This window comes from Oncorhynchus masou, chromosome 15 (assembly GCF_036934945.1).
Source record: "Oncorhynchus masou masou isolate Uvic2021 chromosome 15, UVic_Omas_1.1, whole genome shotgun sequence".
In the NCBI taxonomy this organism is placed as follows: Eukaryota; Metazoa; Chordata; class Actinopteri; order Salmoniformes; family Salmonidae; genus Oncorhynchus; species Oncorhynchus masou.
Genome location: NC_088226.1, coordinates 21,353,640 through 21,374,813, shown reverse-complemented (window position 1 = coordinate 21,374,813; position 21,174 = coordinate 21,353,640). Strand labels below are relative to the sequence as shown.

Sequence of the window (21,174 nt, the reverse complement as noted above, 5' to 3'; positions counted from 1 at the left end):
AAAATCGTTACAAGCGAAAATGTGTTTATAACTCAGCCAACTAACGGAGAAAAAGTGATCCTATCCTCAGCATACCGCCTGCAACAGGACATGCTTCACTGTCTCTACCTCCCCAGAACTCAAACTTCCAATCTGGTGGTTTACCCACTAACAATGACCCAAACTTAGCCTTGTCCACAGAACCCCATCCCTCCTTTCACTCCCCAGGTATACCTATGACCCTCCTCACAGAATTCTGGATAGAGAAAAAATACCTTCCCTGCTGCTCTCTCTCCCACTCACGTTGCCACTCCTGGGTCAACCCCTCCACTATGATGCTCCTACATTCCATCCACCCCTAACAGGACCACCACATCTACCTCCTCCTTCTTCAGAGCTGCCTTTGTTACCTTATTTGCAGCAAGGCTCAGTGTAACATGGCAGTGTTGCCATTGTTTACAAAAGTTTTTCTTTGTAATGTCGAAATAGACATGTCTTCAACACCCATATCACACACTCACAAACTGTAAATATATGTGCTTATGTTGTACTAGCAATTGGTGAGAGAGAGCCTCAAGTATCACATTCAATTGTACATATTCACTGTATACACTAATCGCAGCAAAGTTGGTTCCTGTTTCATTCACATCTTTGGTCATGTTCTCGTGGGTCAAACAGAAACACCCTAATGATTGGTTGACAATAGAGCTTCACACAATGCATGCGATGGCTGCAGGATGAAGTTGGTGAAGAGCAACTGAAGACATTTGCAGTCGACTGCAGTCAAAACTTCATGACCTTTGGTCACATGCTTTTTGTAAAGTTCGTTCTTGCAGTTGTTGCGTAAGTCTCACAATTTCCATCCCCATAATGCAAGGCTTGACAAAAGTGATCTGCTCCAATGCACTCACTCTTTTCAAAACACTTCGATACAGCTATGACTAAACGTGATTTTCGGAGCAGGTTAGGAGAACATTTTCGCTGAACCCTAACTCTTTTCCTAACCTTAACCTAACTATCCTACTCTGTTGAATAAATTCTCCGGACCTGCTCCATAAGTTCTCCTAACCTGCTATGAAAAAGTCAATTCCGTTCGTAGCTGTATCGAAATGGCATGGAAAGAGTGGCCGTGTTTGAGCAGATCACATTTGTCAAGTCGGTTACCATCATTGCATTATGGGGTTATAATAGTTGTCAACTGCATGAACTTTACAAAAATCACTTGATCAACAGCAACTTCATCCTGCAGCCATCACCTGCATTGTGGGAGGCTGTATTGTCAACCAATCATTAGGGTGTTTTAGTTTGACACACACGAACGTGACCGAAGATGTGACTGAAACCGAAACCAACTTTGAATGATTTTTTTCAGCTTAAATTTCTTTCATCACATTCCCAGTGGATCAGAAGTTTACATACACTCAATTAGTATTTGGTAGCATTGCCTTTAAATTGTTTACCTTGGGTCAAATGTTTTGGGTAGCGTTCCACAAGCTTCCCACAATAAGTTGGGTGAATTTTGGCCCATTCCTCCTGACAGAGCTGGTGTAACTGTGTCAGGTTTGTAGACCGCCTTGCTCGCACACGCTTTTTCAGTTCTGCCCACAAATTGTCTATAGGATTGAGGTCAGGGCTTTGTGATGGCCACTCTAATATCTTGACTTTGTTCTTCTTAAGCCATTTTGCCACGACTTTGGAAGTATGTTTGGGGTCATTGTCCATTTGGAAGACCCATTTGCGACCAAGCTTTAACTTCCTGAGATGTTGCTTCAATATGTCCACATAATTTTCCTACCTCATGATGCCATCTATTTTGTGAAGTGCACCAGTCCCTCCTGCAGCAAAGAACACCCACAACATGATATTGCAACCCCTGTGCTTCACGGTTGGGATGGTGTTCTTCGGCTTGCAAGCATCCCCCTTTTTCCTCCAAACATAACGATGGCCAAACAGTTCTATTTTTGTTTCACCAGACCAGAGGACATTTCTCCAAAAAGTACGATCTTTGTCCCCATGTGCAGTTGCAAACCGTAGTCTGGCTTTTTTATGGCGGTTTTGGAGCAGTGGCCTCATCCTTGCTGAGCGGCCTTTCAGGTTATGTCGATATAGGACTCGTTTTTACTGTGGATATAGATACTTTTGTACCTGTTTCCTCCAGCATAAGGTCCTTTGCTGTTGTTCTGGGATTGATTTGCACTTTTTGCACCAAAGTACGTTTAGCTCTAGGAGACAGAACACATCTCCTTCCTGAGCAGTATGACGGCTGCGTGGTCCCATGGTGTTTATACTTGTGTACTATTGTTTGTACAGATGAATGTGGTACCTTCAGGCATTTGGAAATTGCTCCCAAGTATGAACCAGACTTGTGGAGGTCTACAATTTTTTCTGAGGTCTTGGCTGATTTCATTTGATTTTCCCATGATGTCAAGCAAAGAGGCACTGAGTTTGAAGGTAGGCCTTGAAATACATCCACAGGTACACCCCCAATTGACTCAGATGATGTCAATCAGCCTATCAGAAGTTTCTAAAGCCATGACATAATTTTCTGGAATTTTCCAAGGCACAGTCAACTTAGTGTATGTAAACATTTGTTGACAAATGACTTGTGTCATGCACAAAGTAGATGTCCTAACCGACTTGTCAAAACAATAGTTTGTTAACAAGAAATTAGTGGAGTGGTTGAAAAACAAGTTTTAATGACTCCAACCTAACTGTATGTAAACTGCCGACTTCAACTGTCTCTATTTTCAAGTTTGTGATATGGGGGTTGGAGAAATGTTTATTATAATAAACAATGGCAACATTGACTTGTTGCACTGAGCTTTGCTGTTGGAAAACCACATCAGTACCCTACTGTCGGCTGCCGCAGATTAACCTCCCCCTACTTCACTCGACTTACAGTTGGTTGCTTGCACCTTACCGATCAAACTAGCCCAGTGTTTCTCTTTCATTCCATAGAGGAACGAGCAAGTGAGGGTATAACTTCCAGAAATAACTAAATGTATCCACTGTAGTCTCTAGTCAACAATGAAAACAGTTGTTAATGTCCAAAAAAATGTACAACCATTGAATCTATATGTTTTGACCAAGACAGTTTAGAATCTAAGGTAACACCAAGTAATTTGGTCTGCTCAATTTGTTCAACTTCAATTTGTGTTGTGGACAGGTGTCTTTTCTACTGATAACAAGTTCAAACAGGTGTCATTAATACAGGTAACGAGTGGAGGACAGAGGAGCCTCTTGAAGAAGAAGTTACAGGTCTGTGAGAGCCAGAAATCTTGCTTGTTTGTAGGTGACCAAATACTTATTTTCCACCATAATTTGCAAATAAATTCATTAAGAATCCTACAATGTGATTTTCTGGATGTTTTTTTTCTCGTTTTGTCTGTCATAGTTGAAGTGTACTTATGATGCAAATTACAAGCCTCTCTCATCTTTTTAAGTGGGAGAACTTGCACAATTGGTGGCTGACTAAAAACTTTTTTGCCCCACTGTATGAATCCACAATATGGCCAAGGTTGAAAAGCCATAACACATTAAAAAAATATATATCAAAGGCTGCACTGAAGTCTAACTGGACAGCTCCCACAATCTTCTTATTATCAATTTCTTTCAACCAATCCTCAGTCATTTGTGTCAGTGCAGTACATGTTGAGTGCCCTTCTCATTAAGCATGCTGAAAGTCTGTTGTTATTTTATTTTTACAGAGAAATACCATTGTATTTGTATTTTTTTGGGGGGGGGGGGGTGTATCGTCGGACGAGGCCACAGTGTCCCCCGAACCAACCCCTGTCTCAGTCTCCAGTATCTATGCTGCAATAGTCTATGAGCTGGGGGCTAGGGTCAGTCTGTTATATCTAACGTAATTCTCTGGTCTTATCTGGTGTCCTGTGTGATTTTTAGTACAGTATGCTCCAGTTTCAACTGTTCTGCCTGCGGCTAGGGAACCCTGACCTGTTCACCGGATGTGCTACCCTATCCCGGACCTGCTGTTTTCAAATCTCTCTCTGCCACACCTGCTGTCTCGACCTCTGAATGCTCAGCAATTAAAAGCCAACTGCAATTTACTCCTGAGATACAGACCTGTTGCACCCTCTAAAACCACAGATTATTATTTGATCCTGCTGGTCATCTATGAATGTTTGAACATCTTGAAGAACAATCTGGCCTTAAATGGCCATGTACTCCTAAAGTCTCCATCCGACACAGCCAGAAGAGGACTGACAACCCCTCAGGGCCTGGTTCCTCTCTAGGCTTCTTCCTAGGTTCCTGCCTTTGTTGGGAGTTTTTCCTAGCCACCGTGCTTCTACATCTGCCTTGCTTGTTGTTTGGGGTTTGAGGCTGGGTTTCTGTATAGCACTTTGTGACATTGGCTGATGTAAAAAGGGCTTTATAAATACATTTGATTGATTGATAGTGTATGTAAGCAATGTCCCCACATGCTCTGGCAGCTTTCATGGCTGGGATCAGTTCATCCCTCTTCTGGCACACAGCTTCAGGATAGTCATTGTTGATAAAGACGTACTGTATGTTCCTCTCAAGTTCTTGGCTGTTTCCATAGCAGCTACCTTGTCGTTGAACCTCAGGAACTTGACCACTATCGGCCTGGGCCTGTCACCTGGGCCGGTGGTGGGTTTTCCAGTCCTGTGGGGGCACTCCACCTCAATCATCCTGTGGTCCATATTAAGTTTTTCTGAGATAATTTCCCTCACTTTGTCCTCAGACTCCATCCAGGTATCATGTGGAGATTCTGCAATTCCGTGTTGTTCCGCCTTGATTGTCCCTCAAAATAATCCGATTTCTCTGTCATTGTTATCATGGATTCACATCCAGAATTGATGTCCACTCTCAATGACTTTGCTGTCATATTGACGTTCTCCTGTTTAAACTCATTGAGCTGACCCTGGGAGAACTGCAAACTGTTCTTCAGGTCCTGGAACTCTCTGTCAGGTCATCCATTATTTTATTAGTTGACTCCCAGTATTTGGGCAAAGCTATTTTCTTGTTGTTGTAACAACTCTTTTTGTTAATTTAAAATATCCTTCATTTAGGTTACGTTGTTTCTCCTCGCAGTTCCAGACAGGGCAGGTCACAGGGAAGATTGGAAACAACAATGACAAACAGCAGAGATCTAGACAGCCACAAGCCAAGGGTCAATCCGTAGTCCCAGCCACAATGGCTAACCGCGTTGAGGGCTGCGTTTTAGCCCTCAAGAAAACCCAGCTAGCTTGATAGGCAACTAGCTAGCAGCTAGGCTAGCTGCTACACCAAGCAGCTCCTCAGACCCTGCCTTGGTCAGCAGGATAACTGGACAGTTAGTAGCTGTCCCAGCAACTGATGCCAACAGTGTGACGGGAAGCTAGCTAGTAACCAAACTTTAAAACATTTCCATTATGCTTAATTCTATGTAAAAAAACATGTTTATTTTTCTGCATATCTAAGCATACCTTTCAAGGTGTCTGTATCCTCCTGACTGGTGGATATTTATTTCAAGAAACTAAATATGCTTAGCTGCATCTTTGCCAAAATCTCTGTAAAATACTGAAGGAATGTAAATCTTATTCAGTAGATTTAGTAATGTCTTACTTTTCTAAAGTCAACTAACCTTTCCAGCAGGCATGCCAGCTACTCTAACTTGATTGATAGCCTAAAAATGGCTTCTTGGTAGCTAGTTATGAGGTTAGGAGATTGGGAACCTGTCTGGGCTAGCTAAAGCCAACTTCATAAAATTGCTAGGTGGCTAGTAGTATTACAAGTCTTCATGCTCTCGAGAACCTGTAACGGCTTTCTTGGTGTGAAGGAGAGTCGGACCAAAATGCGACGTGGCTATTTAAATTCATGTTTAATAAAACAAGGAAACACAAATCAATACAAAAACAATAAACATAACACAAAAACCGAACCAGCCTATACTGGTGCAAAGTAACACAGAAACAAGGACACTCACCCACGACACACTCAAAGAATATGGCTGCCTAAATATGGTTCCCAATCAGAGACAACGATAAACACCTGCCTCTGATTGAGAACCACTTCAGACAGCCATAGACTAAGCTAGAAAACCCCACTAAGCCACAATCCCGATACCTATGAAAAACCCCAAGACAAAACACACCACATACCAAAACCCATGTCACACCCTGGCCTGACCAAATAAAGAAAGAAAACATAAAATACTAAGACCAGGGCGTGACAGAACCTTGATGATCTAGTAATGGAGTCAGTCGGCAGTGGTGAGTGCTCTGAAGTTGAGCCAGTTCAGGATGTAGTGGGTCTACCTGCAGCAACAGGTGTGTTAGAGACTTCCAGCGTTTGCCCTGAGAGTCTTACCAAAGTTGATTTTGGACCGGTAGATGTTTGGAAAAAGTGGATTCCTACTTTTTGTCCGACTCGTATGTTGTGTCAAGTTGGGTAAAAGACAAACTGGAAATGGTTACATCTGTGAAAGTTTTGAGAAGTGGAATTGTTGAGATTTCTGTGTATCTGCCTCCCAGAGGAAGTGGGTGCTTCGAGTCACACCGCTCGGGGCTCAAACTGTGGACTGCTTTGCTCTCCAGAGCAGCTCCGGAGCAGGGTGCCGCTAAACAGGGTGCTCAGTGGGGCAATGTTGAGTGTAGAGGTGGATCAAATGAAAAGGAATATTCCTAGTGTTTGTGACACCCACCTTTAAATGTGATGTGATGATGAGACTAAGAATACCCTGTCTGCCTTGTTGAGCTATGGCGCAGAGTTTCTACCTAAGAGTTTCTACCTGCCCTGTGAGAGAGAGAGAGAGGTTGAGATTGTTAGAATTTGAGTGGGGAAGAAAGTTTCCTATGCTGAAGCAGTGAGGGTGAGTGAGTTGACTGGTAGCCCCCAAGTGAGTAGGACTGAAGAGAGAGCGCCAGAGAAGATTAATTATAGTGAGGTTGGATTTTTTGCATTTATAGCCATGGTGATCAACTGCACTGATGGAGCGGAAATCACAGAAGATAGATGTGGTAGTTGCAGCAGCAGAGAAATATTATGGTGTGAGAGATTTTAGTGCAGAAGATCTACAGAAAGTTTTGAGAGGAGGTGTTCCATCCTCCCAGGCTGACAATCTGCTGTAGGATCGTATAGGGCCAATGTAATGGGATGGGGTGCTGGGGTTTTGCTATTCTGTATAGGTGCAGGGTTACATGGTAGTGGGATGGGGTGGTAGGTTAGTGGTATGGTGTATAGGTGCAGGGTTACATGGTAGTGGGATGGGGTGGTAGGGTATGGTGTATACTGTAGGTGCAGGGTTACACGGTAGTGGGATGGGGTGGTAGGTTAGTGGTATGGTGTATACTGTAGGTGCAGGGTTAGATGTTCATGGGATGGGGTGGTAGGTTAGTGGTATGGTGTATGGATGAAGGGTTACATGGTAGTGGGATTTGAGTTATCCCTTTCCCCTTTTCCTTTTTTTTTGGGGGGGGGGGGGGTTGACCAAAATGTGCAATCCGCTCTCCGACCTGCGAAAGGCACGAATACACAATCTAGCGTATAGTCTGCCGGAGAACCAAACAAAGAAGAATGGTTGTGAATTTCTTTCTGCCTGCCAGAGCCCCCATGCAACTTGGGGCGGCAGGGTAGCCTAGTTGTTAGAGCATTGGACTAGTAACCAAAAGGTTGCAAGTTCAAACCCCTGAGCTGACAAGGTACAAATCTGTCGTTCTGCCCCTGAACAGGCAGTTAACCCACTGTTCCTAGGCCGTCATTGAAAATAAGAATTTGTTCTTAAATGACTTGCCTAGTAAAATAAATAAAAATAATAATAAAATAGTCTCAACCAACATTTCCAGTGTCACAATTCTAATATTTGTCTCTGTGTTTCTGAAATAGTAATTGCAAGTATTCTCAGTAAAACTTTTGTCATGTGGCTATGTGGACTTGGAGACAGGTGTGCTATTTATTGTTTACACACTTGTGCATTGCTCCTTGCCTGATATGTATTGCACTTACCAGACTACAGCCATATTCATAAATGTATACATTGATTCTTTGTAGTAAAAGCTATATATATATTTTATCATCCTGTGTTGTGTTTTCTCATATCCTGTACCCATCTCAGGTTTCCATTGACCCTGCCCTATTCAAGCACCTTTGGCTTGACGAAAGGGCTTCAAACTGATGCTGTGTGTGTGTGTGTGTGTGTGTGTGTGTTTACAATTCAGTGTGTTTAGAGCAGTGGTGTTTTAAATTGAGCCTGTGGCGTGTGTCCTGGACAGCACAGGATGTGACTGGCAGCAGTGTGAGGGTTTGTGTGTCAGTGAGTAACAGGATGGTCACTAAGTAGCCTAACACACACACATAGTAGCTAATCTGCACACAAAGTCCAGATACATGCAATCACATGTCGAACATGCACAGTGAAAATCAGTTATTATAATTTCCTATTCATGTGTTATAGCCACCATCTAAGGCTGACATTATGATCAATCATTTTGAAACTGGGGGAGATGTAGTAGGTTATTAATTGACACAGAGACGAAAAGAAAGGAAATACACAGTACTCACATTCGAAATAGACTTTACTTTTGGCCATTTGAGCTTTTCGGGCTGTGCATTTCAAAACCAGTGAAGACAAGGACATAATCACACAGAGTATACCAACTTTGATAGGAAAAGAGAGGAAAAAGACAAAGATGCCAAATTTGCCTAAACATCGATCTACACATGAAGTAAAACCTGTTAAAAAATACAGGTAATTCAAAGAGTAATTTTCCAAACACCGGCTATAAGACATTGTTTGGTTAAGAAAGATCTGGCTTATTAATTTTCTAAGCTGTACAGTTTGCCACAACATCACATAGACCATAGAAGTGCAGACATAAGCCGAACAAACCAGAGGCAGGCAAAACACTGATCAGACTGCAAAATGATGTTGGAATCATAACTTCAGCAGAGAAATGAATAAAGATACCCGGACAGGCACTTGCCACTAAGTCATAACCAGGGACAGCGACAGTGACGTGTGGTCAGGGTAGGCAGGGTAGGCAGTGTGAAGATGAATGAAGAAAATAACAAATGAAAAATAAATAAATATAAATGTTATCAATAATTTAAATTCTGCATGATCAAATAGATGTCCGTACAAGTACTGCTACTTCCCAAATCTGCAGTGGTCTGGTACAAAATGCACAAGGAGGCCAGGGGAAAGGCAACCTCGCCATGTACCTTCCTCCAGCACTTCAAACTCCAAACTCAATGAAAGGCATTGACATGATTTGCACATTCGTGTTTCTACCTTATACTGCCAGCTAACGGATGCCGAAAGGCAGGCAGAGAGCTTTGCAAGAGGACAGTCAGAGCTCGCCCCTGCCTATGGATGTCACACACATTATCTGCTGCCTTTTGGTGCTTATATTCATTTTACTTCCAGCTAAAGTCAGCTGATTAGGATGGCTAACACATTGCATCTGAAATAGGTTTCGAGCGAAACGGTGTGAAGACCAACACCTGAGTTTAGGGACAGACATCTAAAGAAGGGACAGAAAATAACACGCTCATTTCAATCTGAGTGGTATCAACAGAAAGACTGGCTCTGTGGCTGCAATGCTGGCAGCCGACTCTACTGCTTCCCCTGCCTGCTGCTCTCCACCAGCGACAGTTTGGGGACAAGAGTTGGTTACTGCGACTTGCACAATTTGTCTATGAGAAACCTGTCTCTGAGCCAGATAGCTCTTAAGACATTTGGCAGCTGGCGGATAGACCTGGCATTGAATGAACAACGGAGATTGAACATCAGCATGCACAATGCAAAGGTCAAAGAGAACCGGGAGATTTTGAAAGCCCTAGCTAATTGATGTTACAGCATGCTACCTAAGGTAAACAGAAGTTTGGCATTTTGCGGCAACGATGACAGCGCCAGCACATCAAACAGGCCGAGGTGCCACTATGTGGAACTATTCCATTCCTTTACTGAATGTTTTTTTTACAGTATGGTGGAAATGACAAGATGATGTTATAATGCTGTTTATGCATCAAATGGTTGTTTTATGCAATGTAATAAGGGGTTGTTAGAATGCTCATCTGTGTGTTCTACTGAGGATGGGCCTCTGGGAGATTTGCAATGTCTTTGGGGATACCGCATTCCAGAGCATGAGTTAATGTTCCTGTTCTATATGGTACCAGGGACACATGGCTCCAGTATGGAGTTGGGGGAGGCCAAACACGGGTCTCTAAACAATGAGTTCTCATGATTTTACGGCAGATACTGTCTGCTGTGAATTATAAGTGTCTTTCATACAAATCTTAACCTTGTGACACATTCCATACACCTGTTGTGTGTCATGCAGACTGAAGGAGAATGAATGGATTTTGCTATAAAATGCAGTGGCTCAAACCAGCTCGTTGAGTTCTCAGTGATCACCTCCAGGGGTGATTACCAACCAGCTCCATTACTGCACTAATTAAATAATAAAGTTTGATTGTTTTGAAGAAATCTTTAAAAGTCTCTCCTTTTGATTACAATAATTCCACCACACCAGTTAGCAACCCATCTAGAGACCGCCACCGTGTTTCCTTTTTGCTCATGACCTATGATGGAATCCTCAAGGATACTGATGCGCTCTCCTGTGTTCTGCAGAACAAATTGATGGATATGGGTGTCTGCCATACCCAGATCAGTGACACAATGAATGCACTGGGACGGCAGAGACACGACTTTGATCGTTTCAATGAGCGATTCGAGCAGAAATGCAATGACCTGGGCCTGGCACGAAACTCGTAGTAAAACAGCCGATCAGAGTAGAGAGGGGAAAAATCTACAACAACATACTGGACAATGTCAATGTTCAGATGAAAGCCAGGTTTGACCACTTTGGTGAACTTAATTTCCTTGGCTTAGTGGACTGCAAAAAGTGTGAAACAATGTCACAAACATTTGACCAGCAAACAAGAGCCTGTCTAAATATGCCAAGTACTTTTGTTAGACTTAAGGCTGATCTTGTCAGATTGTACAGTTCACAAATGGTACCGGACAGCTCCTCAGCTTTTTGTTCCAGCGTGACCTGACACAGACTGTCACAAGGCAACAAAGTCACTGCAACTGGTCCTCACCACACCAGCCACGGCAGCATCCATTGAGAAGTAATTTTCTGCGCTGATACAGATAAAGACATACAGTCGAAAGCCAGAGCGATCAAGGACAACTCTCACCCCTTGCCATCATCTCCATCACATTGAGACCAAAATACTTTTAAAACTGAGGGCCAACAGGGAGGAGTTTTACAGTTCAGTCACTGACTTCTTTACCCAGGATGGACAAATGTACTTTGTTTACAGGTAAACAGTAGCGCTGTCTACTGTTATGACATTATATGTCTAATGACATTACATGTCTATCACATAGCCCAGAGAAGTGAAAGTATATATCTCAGTCAGTAGTGCTGACTACTAGGCATTTTGTGTGTGTCGCGCTGTCTACAAGTAGACCTACTCGCTAGCATTTGGGTCGCTGTCTGTGGTGCTGAAAGTCGCCTGTTCGTGCAGGGCTGTTGTGTGGGGCACAAGCGATGACAGCCTGTGAAAGAGTGTCTAATGATTGTGCCGCCTATCTGCTGCTGTTTGATGGTTGGTCGTGGTTGTTTGATGGTAATATTTGTGATCATGTCATATCGATAAACACAGCTTTTATTCAATGTGCCTACCCGGCCTCAGACCTCACCGCACGTCACAAGGTGTCGAAGATCAAGGGGGATTCCGTACATTGAATTATATATGGGTGTGCATTGATACATAACGACACATTTAAACCCATTTGTTATTTCTATGACTTTTTACATTGAATATAAAGGCATTATATAAATAACATCGTTTATACATTTCGGTAAAACTTGGTACCAAGACCTATTCTGGTGGTCTAGAAAGTATCAAACCTTGTGCTATACCATATTGTGCAACAAAGTTAACCAATAAGCTTGAGTAATAACACTGACAAAGTCTAAGACATATTTTCTGGATCAATTCAAGCCACACATTCACATTACTGGGTACAGTTATTGAATTTAAATGAGGTCATATCTACATATCTGTAGTTCTTATTAGTCATAGGGAATGATTAGCTGTGCCGTACTACCAAGATACAGACGATTTATACAAATGTTAACGAGAAGGAATATGAAAAGAGAGAGCGTAAGAATGCTGTTTTGAAATGAGTTGATACAAAAAAAATATTGAACAAACCAATGCAATACAGACACGGTTGTGTGTTCTTAATGTCTGCATATGAAATGCTGTATAAAATCATAATGCACACTTGAGTTATCCCCTTCCGTTAGACACAAGTCAGAGGATAAAGAAAGCTATAGATACCCAATTTTTTAGCTCCTATTGAGGAAACAAAATGGGCTCCTAGGGCCTAGTGCCTGGCCACAGACCTAGTCCAAAGCAGCAGTTCAAATGTAGACGTAGGTATGGCTAGCCTACCCACTCTCTGTCCTGTAGCTCTGAATAAACCTCACCAACAATAGATGTAAAACATAGATAAATACAACATGCAAAGCAAAACAACATTTCCCCTTGAGGGATAAATAGTCTTTATGAAACCAGTGTTACTCCCACTTCTAACAATGTGCTTCATTCCCCTATTCCCTGACTCCCTTTCACCCGAGCTCCACCCGCCAATTTACCTCACAAATTCACAAATGCACAATATACTGAACGTTGCAGTTAGAAATGTGATGAATAGAGCTCACATGATTCCTTAATCGACGTGTCAGTTAGGCATTCCTGCTGTTCTACATAACAAGTCGTTCAGATAGAAATATGTTACCTCCGCAGTGTTTTTGCCCTACTGAACACAGCTCAGGGCTCTCAGTCTCAAAGTAGAAATGCTGATGATAGATCCACTTTGCCTATTAGATCATAATAAATAAGATTACATGTATAATATGACATGTACAGTTCTACTTATGGCTGGGAATTGCCAGGGATCTCACGACTATTATCACGATACCTAGGTGACAATACGATATGTATTGTGATTCTCACAATTCTATATGTATTTTGATTCGATACTGCAATTTTATTGCAATTTGATGTTCCAAAGATATTGCTCTCTATATGTCTGCTGCAGAGAGACAAGAGAGCACGAGAAATGAGTTTTGACCAGTCATGGAAATAAAAGCATTGAAAACATGTTGCCTCACTATTTAAAAAGAAGATGGAGAGCAACAAAAAAAAAAGATTTTTGGCGCAGGCATAGCTGACTAGCTCTAGGTAACGCTACCGAGCAACAATAACAAAAAGTATTGCTATAATATCGTCCAAAATAGTATTGCGATATGTAACTGTATCGATTTTTCCTCGATCACTAGTCCTACTCTGAGACGCTTTGTGAATAAGGTCCCTGGCTCCCTTCCCCTCACAGTGAGGTGTTGATGCGTTTAGCAGCGCAGGGCTCCCTGGGCACCTTGATGGCTCCTCCGAACACCTCTACTTCCCGGTTGGTCCAGGGGGCCACATTGCCCTTTGGCTGGGGGCCGTGCTGGCTGCAGTGGGCCAGGCTGGACACCTCGCTGGGGGTCAGGACCCGCTCCCATAAGTTCCACTGGGATAGCTCCCCCACCAGAGCCTGGGACGAGTCGAAACGTCCGCCCAGAGTGTCCTACAGGCAGAAGGAGGTGGAGGAGTGAAATGGGTGAAAAGAAGAAGGGATGTTTCAGAGTTTGGTCTAGTGGTAACTCCGGACTTGGCATTGCCCTGAGAGACTGGGGTTTGATCTTCAAGTTCCCCACTTCAACTCTGCATGTTTCTCTCATCTGCCCCCTTTCATTTCACCCCTGGGTCTATATCTCAATGAACAATAAGATATGTTCTCCTTTAAAAACAACAACCCCCGATAGGTCTATGCCGTTGCTGTCTCTTCCACCAATCCCTCCTGACCTCACCAAAATACCAACCCCTCCAAGTCTTACCTGTTCCTGCCCCAGGATGAGGACTCCCCCAGGCCTGATGTGGTGCCAAACTGCCAAGCCCTGCCCCTCTCCTCTCAGCTTGCCCCCCTGGTAGGCCTGCCACGCCCCGCCTCTCTGGCTCCAGCTTACACAGATGTGGTGCCAGCTGCCCCGGGACAGGTTCAGAGGTAACTCTGCCGCCTAGGGGTGGGAGCACAACAGTGCGGGTTAGTATGAGTGTTAGTGGTATACTGCAGGTAATGCAGTGATACCGCATACTATATTAGAGTGCAAATGAAGTATTTCAAATAGCAACAACAGCAAATCAATGGACAATCAATCATACGATGAAGTGGTTCTTCGTACTGACCCTTAATCATGTGTTGTACAGAGTATCCTAGACTAAAAGTCAATATTATATTAGATAAAATAGAGTGTTTTTAAAGTGCTGATATCTTGATGCTTAACACACTGTGTGGAGACATTAAACAAATGTCCTCCTGGAATACATTAATTAAGGCAGTCATTTTATTACAGTAACATTTGGGGACTGCAGCATTACTTTCTCAAAGGCATGGACTACACTTCCTCAAGGGCACAGCCAGCTAGGTAACTCTCTATGCCTTCCAGGCATTGTATTACCATAGTGACATCATGCTAATCTACACTATACTCCCAGCTCTAGCCTAAGCGGTGCTTTGTCTCTGTACCAAATGGCATCCTATTCCCTATGTAGTGCACTACTTTTGACCATGGCTCCGGTCAAAAGTAGTGGACTGCATAGGGAATAAAGTGCCATTTTGGTCGTAGACATCATTCCACAGTAGGCTCCCAGGTACTGTTATAGCTACAGCTAAATTGTGCTGTGTCGAACTCAGTGTGCCCTAAAATACTGCTACTCTGTTTCCTCCATTACCTTGTCGTTAATGAGCAGCTCCACAGGGGTGTGCATGCCCTGCAGCAGAACTAGCTCGTTGGGCTGCTCCGCCACAGCGTAGGAGAAAGGGGTGCCGATGCCCCCCTCGGCGGGTCTCAGCCAGAGGCACACGGTGAAGGCACGCAGCTCAGGGATGGGGTGCTGTACCACCGCGTACATATAGTTGGTACGTGTTGGGAAGGACAGCTTGTAGCCCTCTGGGTAGGGGTACTCTGAGAGTCCTGGGGTAAGGAGGTATGGGTGGAGACATAGAGAGGGAGGGAAAGAGTATTTGAGTAATGAGGTAATTCGGTAGGGGGAATGTTGAAAAGACTTCTCTTATTAGGACTTTGTACTGTCTTTTGGGGGTTTATGCAATGGCTACATCACACATTTGACTTCCTTCCTGCCCCCAGGATATCTCATCTCTGTTCTATGATACTTCCACTTGGATTTTTTTTCTTGTCATGTTCTTTTTTCTTATTCTGTGTCATAATGTGTTGAAGTCATCTTCATAGATTGATAATAAGTTACCTTTCTGGTAGAACATTTATGGTTCATTGTCCCCGACTTGTAACCTCCCCAACCATATCAATTAATATCATTCAGGTATGAGTATCACTCATAACCATTGATCTTCTCTTACATCTAACCCTATGCCCCCTCTCTCACCCTCCTCCAGGCCAGCAATGCGGTGGTGTAGGGAGTTGATCCCCTGGTCAATCTCCTGCCTGTGTCTTTGGGATTCCTTTCGCAGGGCCTTCCTCTCCTTCTCCAGGAGTTCCAGCTTCCTCTCAAGCTCTTCCTCCAGATCCTCCATCCGTGGCCACTGCTCTGGTCCATCCCCTGTCCGGGCCTGCCCCACTAGCCCTGCCTCACCCCAACGATCAGGGGCCTCAGAGAGCCCACCACCACCTGCCCCTCTTGAAGTCACCGCAGTTGCTGCATCCGTGTGGTTGTGAGAGAGCGCCAGCGGTCCGATATCTGACTTCATGGGAGGGAGTGTGGGAGAGAGGGAGTGTGGGACGGAAGGAGTGTGGGAGGGAGGGATACCAGTGCAGTGGAGGTATACAATTGATCACTTATGTAGTACAATAGTAAAATCATGCAAAATGTAGCCTACACAATTGCAAAGCAGGTGAAATATATTTACATGCGTGCCGCACACACAGCCTTGTTTCAGAGGAATATCATCTGCAGGCAGCAGGAGTGTGCAGCTGTCAACTGGTTTTATCATGGAGCAGCTCACAGAAGAATAACATCGGTAGCCGGTAGGGTAGGACAGACGTTTCAACATATCTACTAGTAAATGCTAACTAAGGCAACAATGGGTATGCAAACCAGGTATTGAAAAAGTTTGGTATAAAGTCTTGGTTTTGTAGATTATTTGTGATGTGCAATGCAGTCATCATGAGCTGTTTGCATCGGGGGCATAGGCATGAGTGGGCCTGGGTGGACACAGGCCCATCCCCTGGCCCATCCCACCCAATCAGATTGAGCAAAAACAGAAAAAAATACATTATTATTACAAAAAACACAGTTCCACTCACCAGACAATGATCATTTGAAAGAACCCTTTCCTGCAGTCAATGACCAAAAGCATCCTCTTTGGCCTCATGGGTGGAATGCTATTAATATTTGTCCTAATTTCATAATTAATGAAGTTCTTTACTACAATCCGATGTTTCTATGTCAAACAGCTTTGTTATATTTCAGTCTTCTGTGGTGTACATGCAGTAAAGTGTAATATCGGGATGCAAACTAAACATTTTATACATTTCAACTCTATATCTGACATGGTACAGGTTTTTTATTTCATTTGTATGTTTTGACAATGTGTATGAGGTGTATACTTTTGTTTCAAAGTAGATTTGTTTGACTACCAAGAATCCCTCTGTGTGACCCTGATTAAGCCCACTGCAGTAAAAGGCTAACTTCTTGTTGAAAGTTATTCTTGAAAAGGGAGAATCTCCTGTGTGGCGCATCGGTCAAAGGTGCTGCATCTCAGTGCTAGAGGTGTCACTACAGACCTTAGTTCGATTCCAGGCTCTATCACAACCGGACATGATTGGGTGTGCCATAGGGCGGCACACAATTGGCCCCGAGTTGTCCGGGTTAGGGGCTGGCCGGGGTAGGCTGTCATTGTAAATAAGAATGTGTTCTTAACTGACTTGCCTAGTTCAATCAAATGAAACATTTGCAACAACATCCTCTTCGATAACAGCTGCTGAAAATGAGTCTTCAACAAAAGCTGGACTGTGGGAAAACTATTGCTTGCTATTGCGCATTGGCCTGTGAGAAGAGAATGTTTTTTGTTAAAACGATCCCACCGATTACAAGTCAAAACGTGACTGGTTGATTCCACTGTCACTCCAAAATGTTGCCCTAATACAGTTGAATGGCGGATGCCTTCTATCTAGGTTCTGATGGCCTAGCCAATAGCTGACTTAGCTAACCCCAGAGATGACCAAAGAAAAATCTTGATTGAATATGTTTTTCTTTTCAGTGTTAACCCCTTCCTTTCCAACAAAAATTGAAGAGAAATAAATCAGAACATAATTGAAAATAATAATAAAATTTGAATTATTGTTGTTATTATTATTTTATAAATCCTTTGCCCTTCTCTGAAGGTGTAGAAGGCCCCCATTGTTCCTCACTCTGTTTGGATTAGTAATAATTTGTAGAGTGGCTCTATTTGTCCTCAGCATGCATTTTTTTCACCATTCTGACGTCTAAGAAATCCATATGTTCTCCTGAAATACAAAGACAGAAATACTGGACATTTTAAACTCTTTTTGTTTATTTTTTATTTTTTAACTCTTATTATATTTGAACTCTTATTATGGTGGCAATTTGACCAAATAAATTAAATCATGGTCTTCAATTCTCAAGTCTCAAATTCTTCTGGTCTCGGTCTTGACTCAGTGTCCCCCCCCCCTCAGTGTCCCCCCCCCCCCCAGTCTTTCTCCAGTCTCGAACGCGACACTGGAAGCCAGTTCGGTTTTCAGAGCTGCACTCACACTGTTTAATGTGCTGTGATTAATGTCGGCCTTCGTGTTAGATAAGCACTCTAATCTCTGGAGATTGTTTTATTTTTTATTATGCATAATCAATTATGTGCAGCGAAAAAAAACAGAAAAAAGTGCTGGGAAAACAGGTAATTAAAAGTCTGCTCAGTCATTAGTCAGCCAAGAAAAAACACTACAACTGCAGCAAAACGAAATGCAGTCAAATAGACACACAGACAATGCCACGTCTTATTTACAGTGATGCACATGCTGTAAGTTACACACAGAACAGTGGTTCTCAACATGAGGTACTAGTACCCGTGGAGGTACCTCACCTTTCCATATGTAATAAATGTGTTATTCTTTGTTAAGATCAGTTCCAACGTGACTGGAGGTTCAGTGACCAAAGATGGTTGGGAACCACTGATACAGAGGTACACCACTGATACAGTATAACAGCAGTGTGCTAGGCAGAAGCTGCAAAAAGTATATGATGGTCTCTGCTCTTGACAAACATAGGTAACTGGTCGGATGAATATTTTATGATATTTTCTCCAGAATAAATGGTGTTGTACATCACATGTTGCTTGGCAGGCAGCTATAAAGCAGCTTCGTATTACTCTACCTTCCCCTCCCTCCTCCACCCCTCCTCTTCTCCTCCCCTGGGTTAGTCATAGTGGGAAGCAGAGGTGGCTGGAACAACACATTCTCCTGTGTCTGTAGATTAGGGCTAATAAATTATCCTACAAAGTTCTTGTTTTGGGGTTTGCATTAATCAAACTGGCTAAATTTAACTTGAGTTGTGAAGCAGGTTGAGAAGACATTGTAATGGTGCAATAGCAACAAATGATACCAAAATATGTTAATAGATTTTGGTGAAGTAACTGATTGGTTCCTCAACATTGTTTTGGACTCTAATAAGCTATTGCTAAGACGGATATAATGCATCTAATCAATTTTAATATAATACATCTAATCAATTTTCAGGGACAATAAGTTAAAGACATTGATATACAGGTAACTGCCAAAATAAAGGAAACACTTGAGTAAATGAGGGATATAAAGTATATTGAATGCAGGTGATTCCACACAGGTGTGGATCCTGAGTTAATTAAGCAATTAACATCCCATGTTTAGGGTCATGCATAAAAATGCCCAGTTGCACATTATTTGAAGTCCTTGCTATCTGGGATCCTTGGGACTTTGACATTAACCCCTTGAAGTTGAAATTTAAAATGGTTTAGGTCATGGTTAAGTTCAGGGTTTGGTAAGGGTTATGGTAAAGTTAGGGCTATGGTAAGGTTAGGGTTTAGGATAGGGATGTCCCAAGGATCCCGGATAGCACTAACCATTATTTTAACCATGTCTACAAAAATAGATCTCAGTGACTTTGAAAGATGGAGGCTCAAAGGAGCATACTAAGTTTAAAGTGTGTGTGTGTGTGTGTGTGTGTGTGTGTGTGTGTGTGTGTGTGTGTGTGTGTGTGTGTGTGTGTGTGTGTGTGTGTGTGTGTGTGTGTGTGTGTGTGTGTGTGCGCGCGCGTGTGTGCGTGCGTGTCTACAGATGTCAACCCTTTGGAACACTATGGGAGATTCTGGAGCAACGCCTATGACAGCGTTATCCATCAACAAAACAAAATTAATTTATTGTGGAAGAATGGTGTCGCATCCGTTCTAGGCACTTGTATAATCTATGCCAAGACTCATTGGCGCTGTTATGGCAGCTTGCGGTGGTCCAACGCTTTATGATGGTGTTTCCTTTATTTTGGCAGTTACCTGTAGGTGGTCATCTAACCTGATCTAATCCTGTTCTTGATTTCTATTAACTGGAAATGGTCTCAATTAAACAGTAAAACCACGTAGCCACACCCACACGGACATACTGCCATCAGAGACGTGAGTAGAAATTCAGAGTGAGTGCTATCTAGGTCTGCCAAGCAGGTCAACTGACTCACGAGAGGGTCAAAATTAGCCTATTCACTGCTTTATTTACAGATACAATAACAGTTCGTTTAAAATAAAGATATGTGATAGTGGAATTCAACACCAACATACATGACACATGTTTCTCCCATTCCCCCTTACCTCCAGTTTCTCTATGCGGTCTTTCATCTGAACGATAGCCTTTTCCAGCTCGCCTACAGCCTGGGCGGTGAGCAGCTGTGCCACAGACGACGACGGAGCACTATCCCGGACCATGAGCCGGCCCTCATCTACCCTCTTACCTCCCCAGAGCCCCGCGCTACTCTCCGGTACTCTACGCCCCTCTATTCCGCTCTCACACTCCGAAAGCTTGCCTGACAGATCCCTAATGGTCCGCTGGTCGGTGATAATCTGGTCCTTCTGCTGGAGAACTGTCTGTTTGAGTTCCTCTGCCGTGGTGCGGAGGTATCCCCAGTCCTCACCCGCGAACAGCGACGGGTCGTCGGCTTGTTGCTGAAAGTTTTTGGGGTTGCATTCTCCGGCGGGGACTGGGGTGCAGATAAGTCTGCTAACCTGCTTTGTTCCACCAATGCCGTCTGAGCCGCTGGGGACGTGGAAGAAAGTGGGCGCTTCTCCGTCCTGCGTTTCAGAACCATGGAGAGCGCCCAGTGGACCCGCTCGCGCCACGGAGCCCCCGGGGAAAGTCTGCTGCAGTCCAGCGTCCGGAGACTGCGACTGGTTGTCTGCCACAGGCTGCTGCTGAGATTCGGCAGCGGAGCCGGTATGGACCGCGGCGATGATGCAGATGACTGCTCCAACGAAGGCCACCATCCCGGCGGCCAAGATGATAACGATGAACTTCAGGTTGGCGGCGTTAGAAATCAATAGTTATGAGAAAAAACATAGGATTTGTCTATCTAGTTCAACAACACTGAAAAAGCGCAGTCTGAGTTTAAAGATATCACGAAAGACGCATCTTATAGCGTTGCTAGGCTATTAGTCAATACATAGGCTATGTTCCACTTCATTTAATAATTCGGCTATAATGAGTACAGCTACTTGCTCCAACCGTTTCTATATCTCATCCCTCTGTTCTTTGGCTTCAGTGTTGTTCGGCTTCTTTATCTCGTTATCACAAGGACAATCAGAGTGAGTGGGAGAGTGAGTGGGAGAGTGAGTGGGAGAGTGTGAGAGAGAGAGAGAGAGAGAGAGAGAGAGAGAGAGAGAGAGAGAGAGCGCAACAGCATGCAAGTCAATATCAAGAGACGGGAACGGGAGGTGGTAAGAATGAAATGAGACGGTGTCTCTTGTCACACAAAATGTAGTTCGAGATTACAATAATTCAACAGTTTGTGGTTTAATAACAATATAGTGATAAGCATTCGATTTGTTTGTGCTTTTCATATGCTGTGATCGCTTGATGGTATGTATTTATGGCGAGGAATGCA

At 43.4% G+C, this 21,174-nt stretch overlaps 1 protein-coding gene across 1 annotated transcript; it reads right to left on the bottom strand.

Annotated features, from left to right (window-relative positions):
* Nucleotides 1-8,495: 8,495 nt before the first annotated feature.
* LOC135555872 (neuronal pentraxin-2-like) lies at nucleotides 8,496-20,856 on the bottom strand. The gene is made up of 5 exons (XM_064988655.1): nucleotides 19,889-20,856; nucleotides 15,469-15,784; nucleotides 14,797-15,038; nucleotides 13,902-14,081; nucleotides 8,496-13,591 (listed from the first exon to the last, which is right to left on the bottom strand). Exons 1-5 carry the CDS (start codon nucleotides 20,555-20,557, stop codon nucleotides 13,349-13,351), a joined length of 1,650 nt encoding a protein of 549 aa, XP_064844727.1. The 5' UTR covers nucleotides 20,558-20,856; the 3' UTR covers nucleotides 8,496-13,348.
* Between the last annotated feature and the right edge of the window lie 318 nt (nucleotides 20,857-21,174).

Excerpts from the sequence above, each read along its gene's own strand:
- LOC135555872 (XM_064988655.1), bottom strand. The coding sequence starts at position 20,557 with ATGGTGGCCTTCGTTGGAGCAGTCATCTGCATCATCGCCGCGGTCCAT. Across the intron at positions 15,785-19,888 it reads ACCGCATAGAGAAACTGGAG|TCAGATATCGGACCGCTGGC; the intron begins GTAAGGGGGAAT and ends CCTCCCATGAAG. Across the intron at positions 14,082-14,796 it reads AGCTGCTCATTAACGACAAG|GCGGCAGAGTTACCTCTGAA; the intron begins GTAATGGAGGAA and ends TCCCACCCCTAG.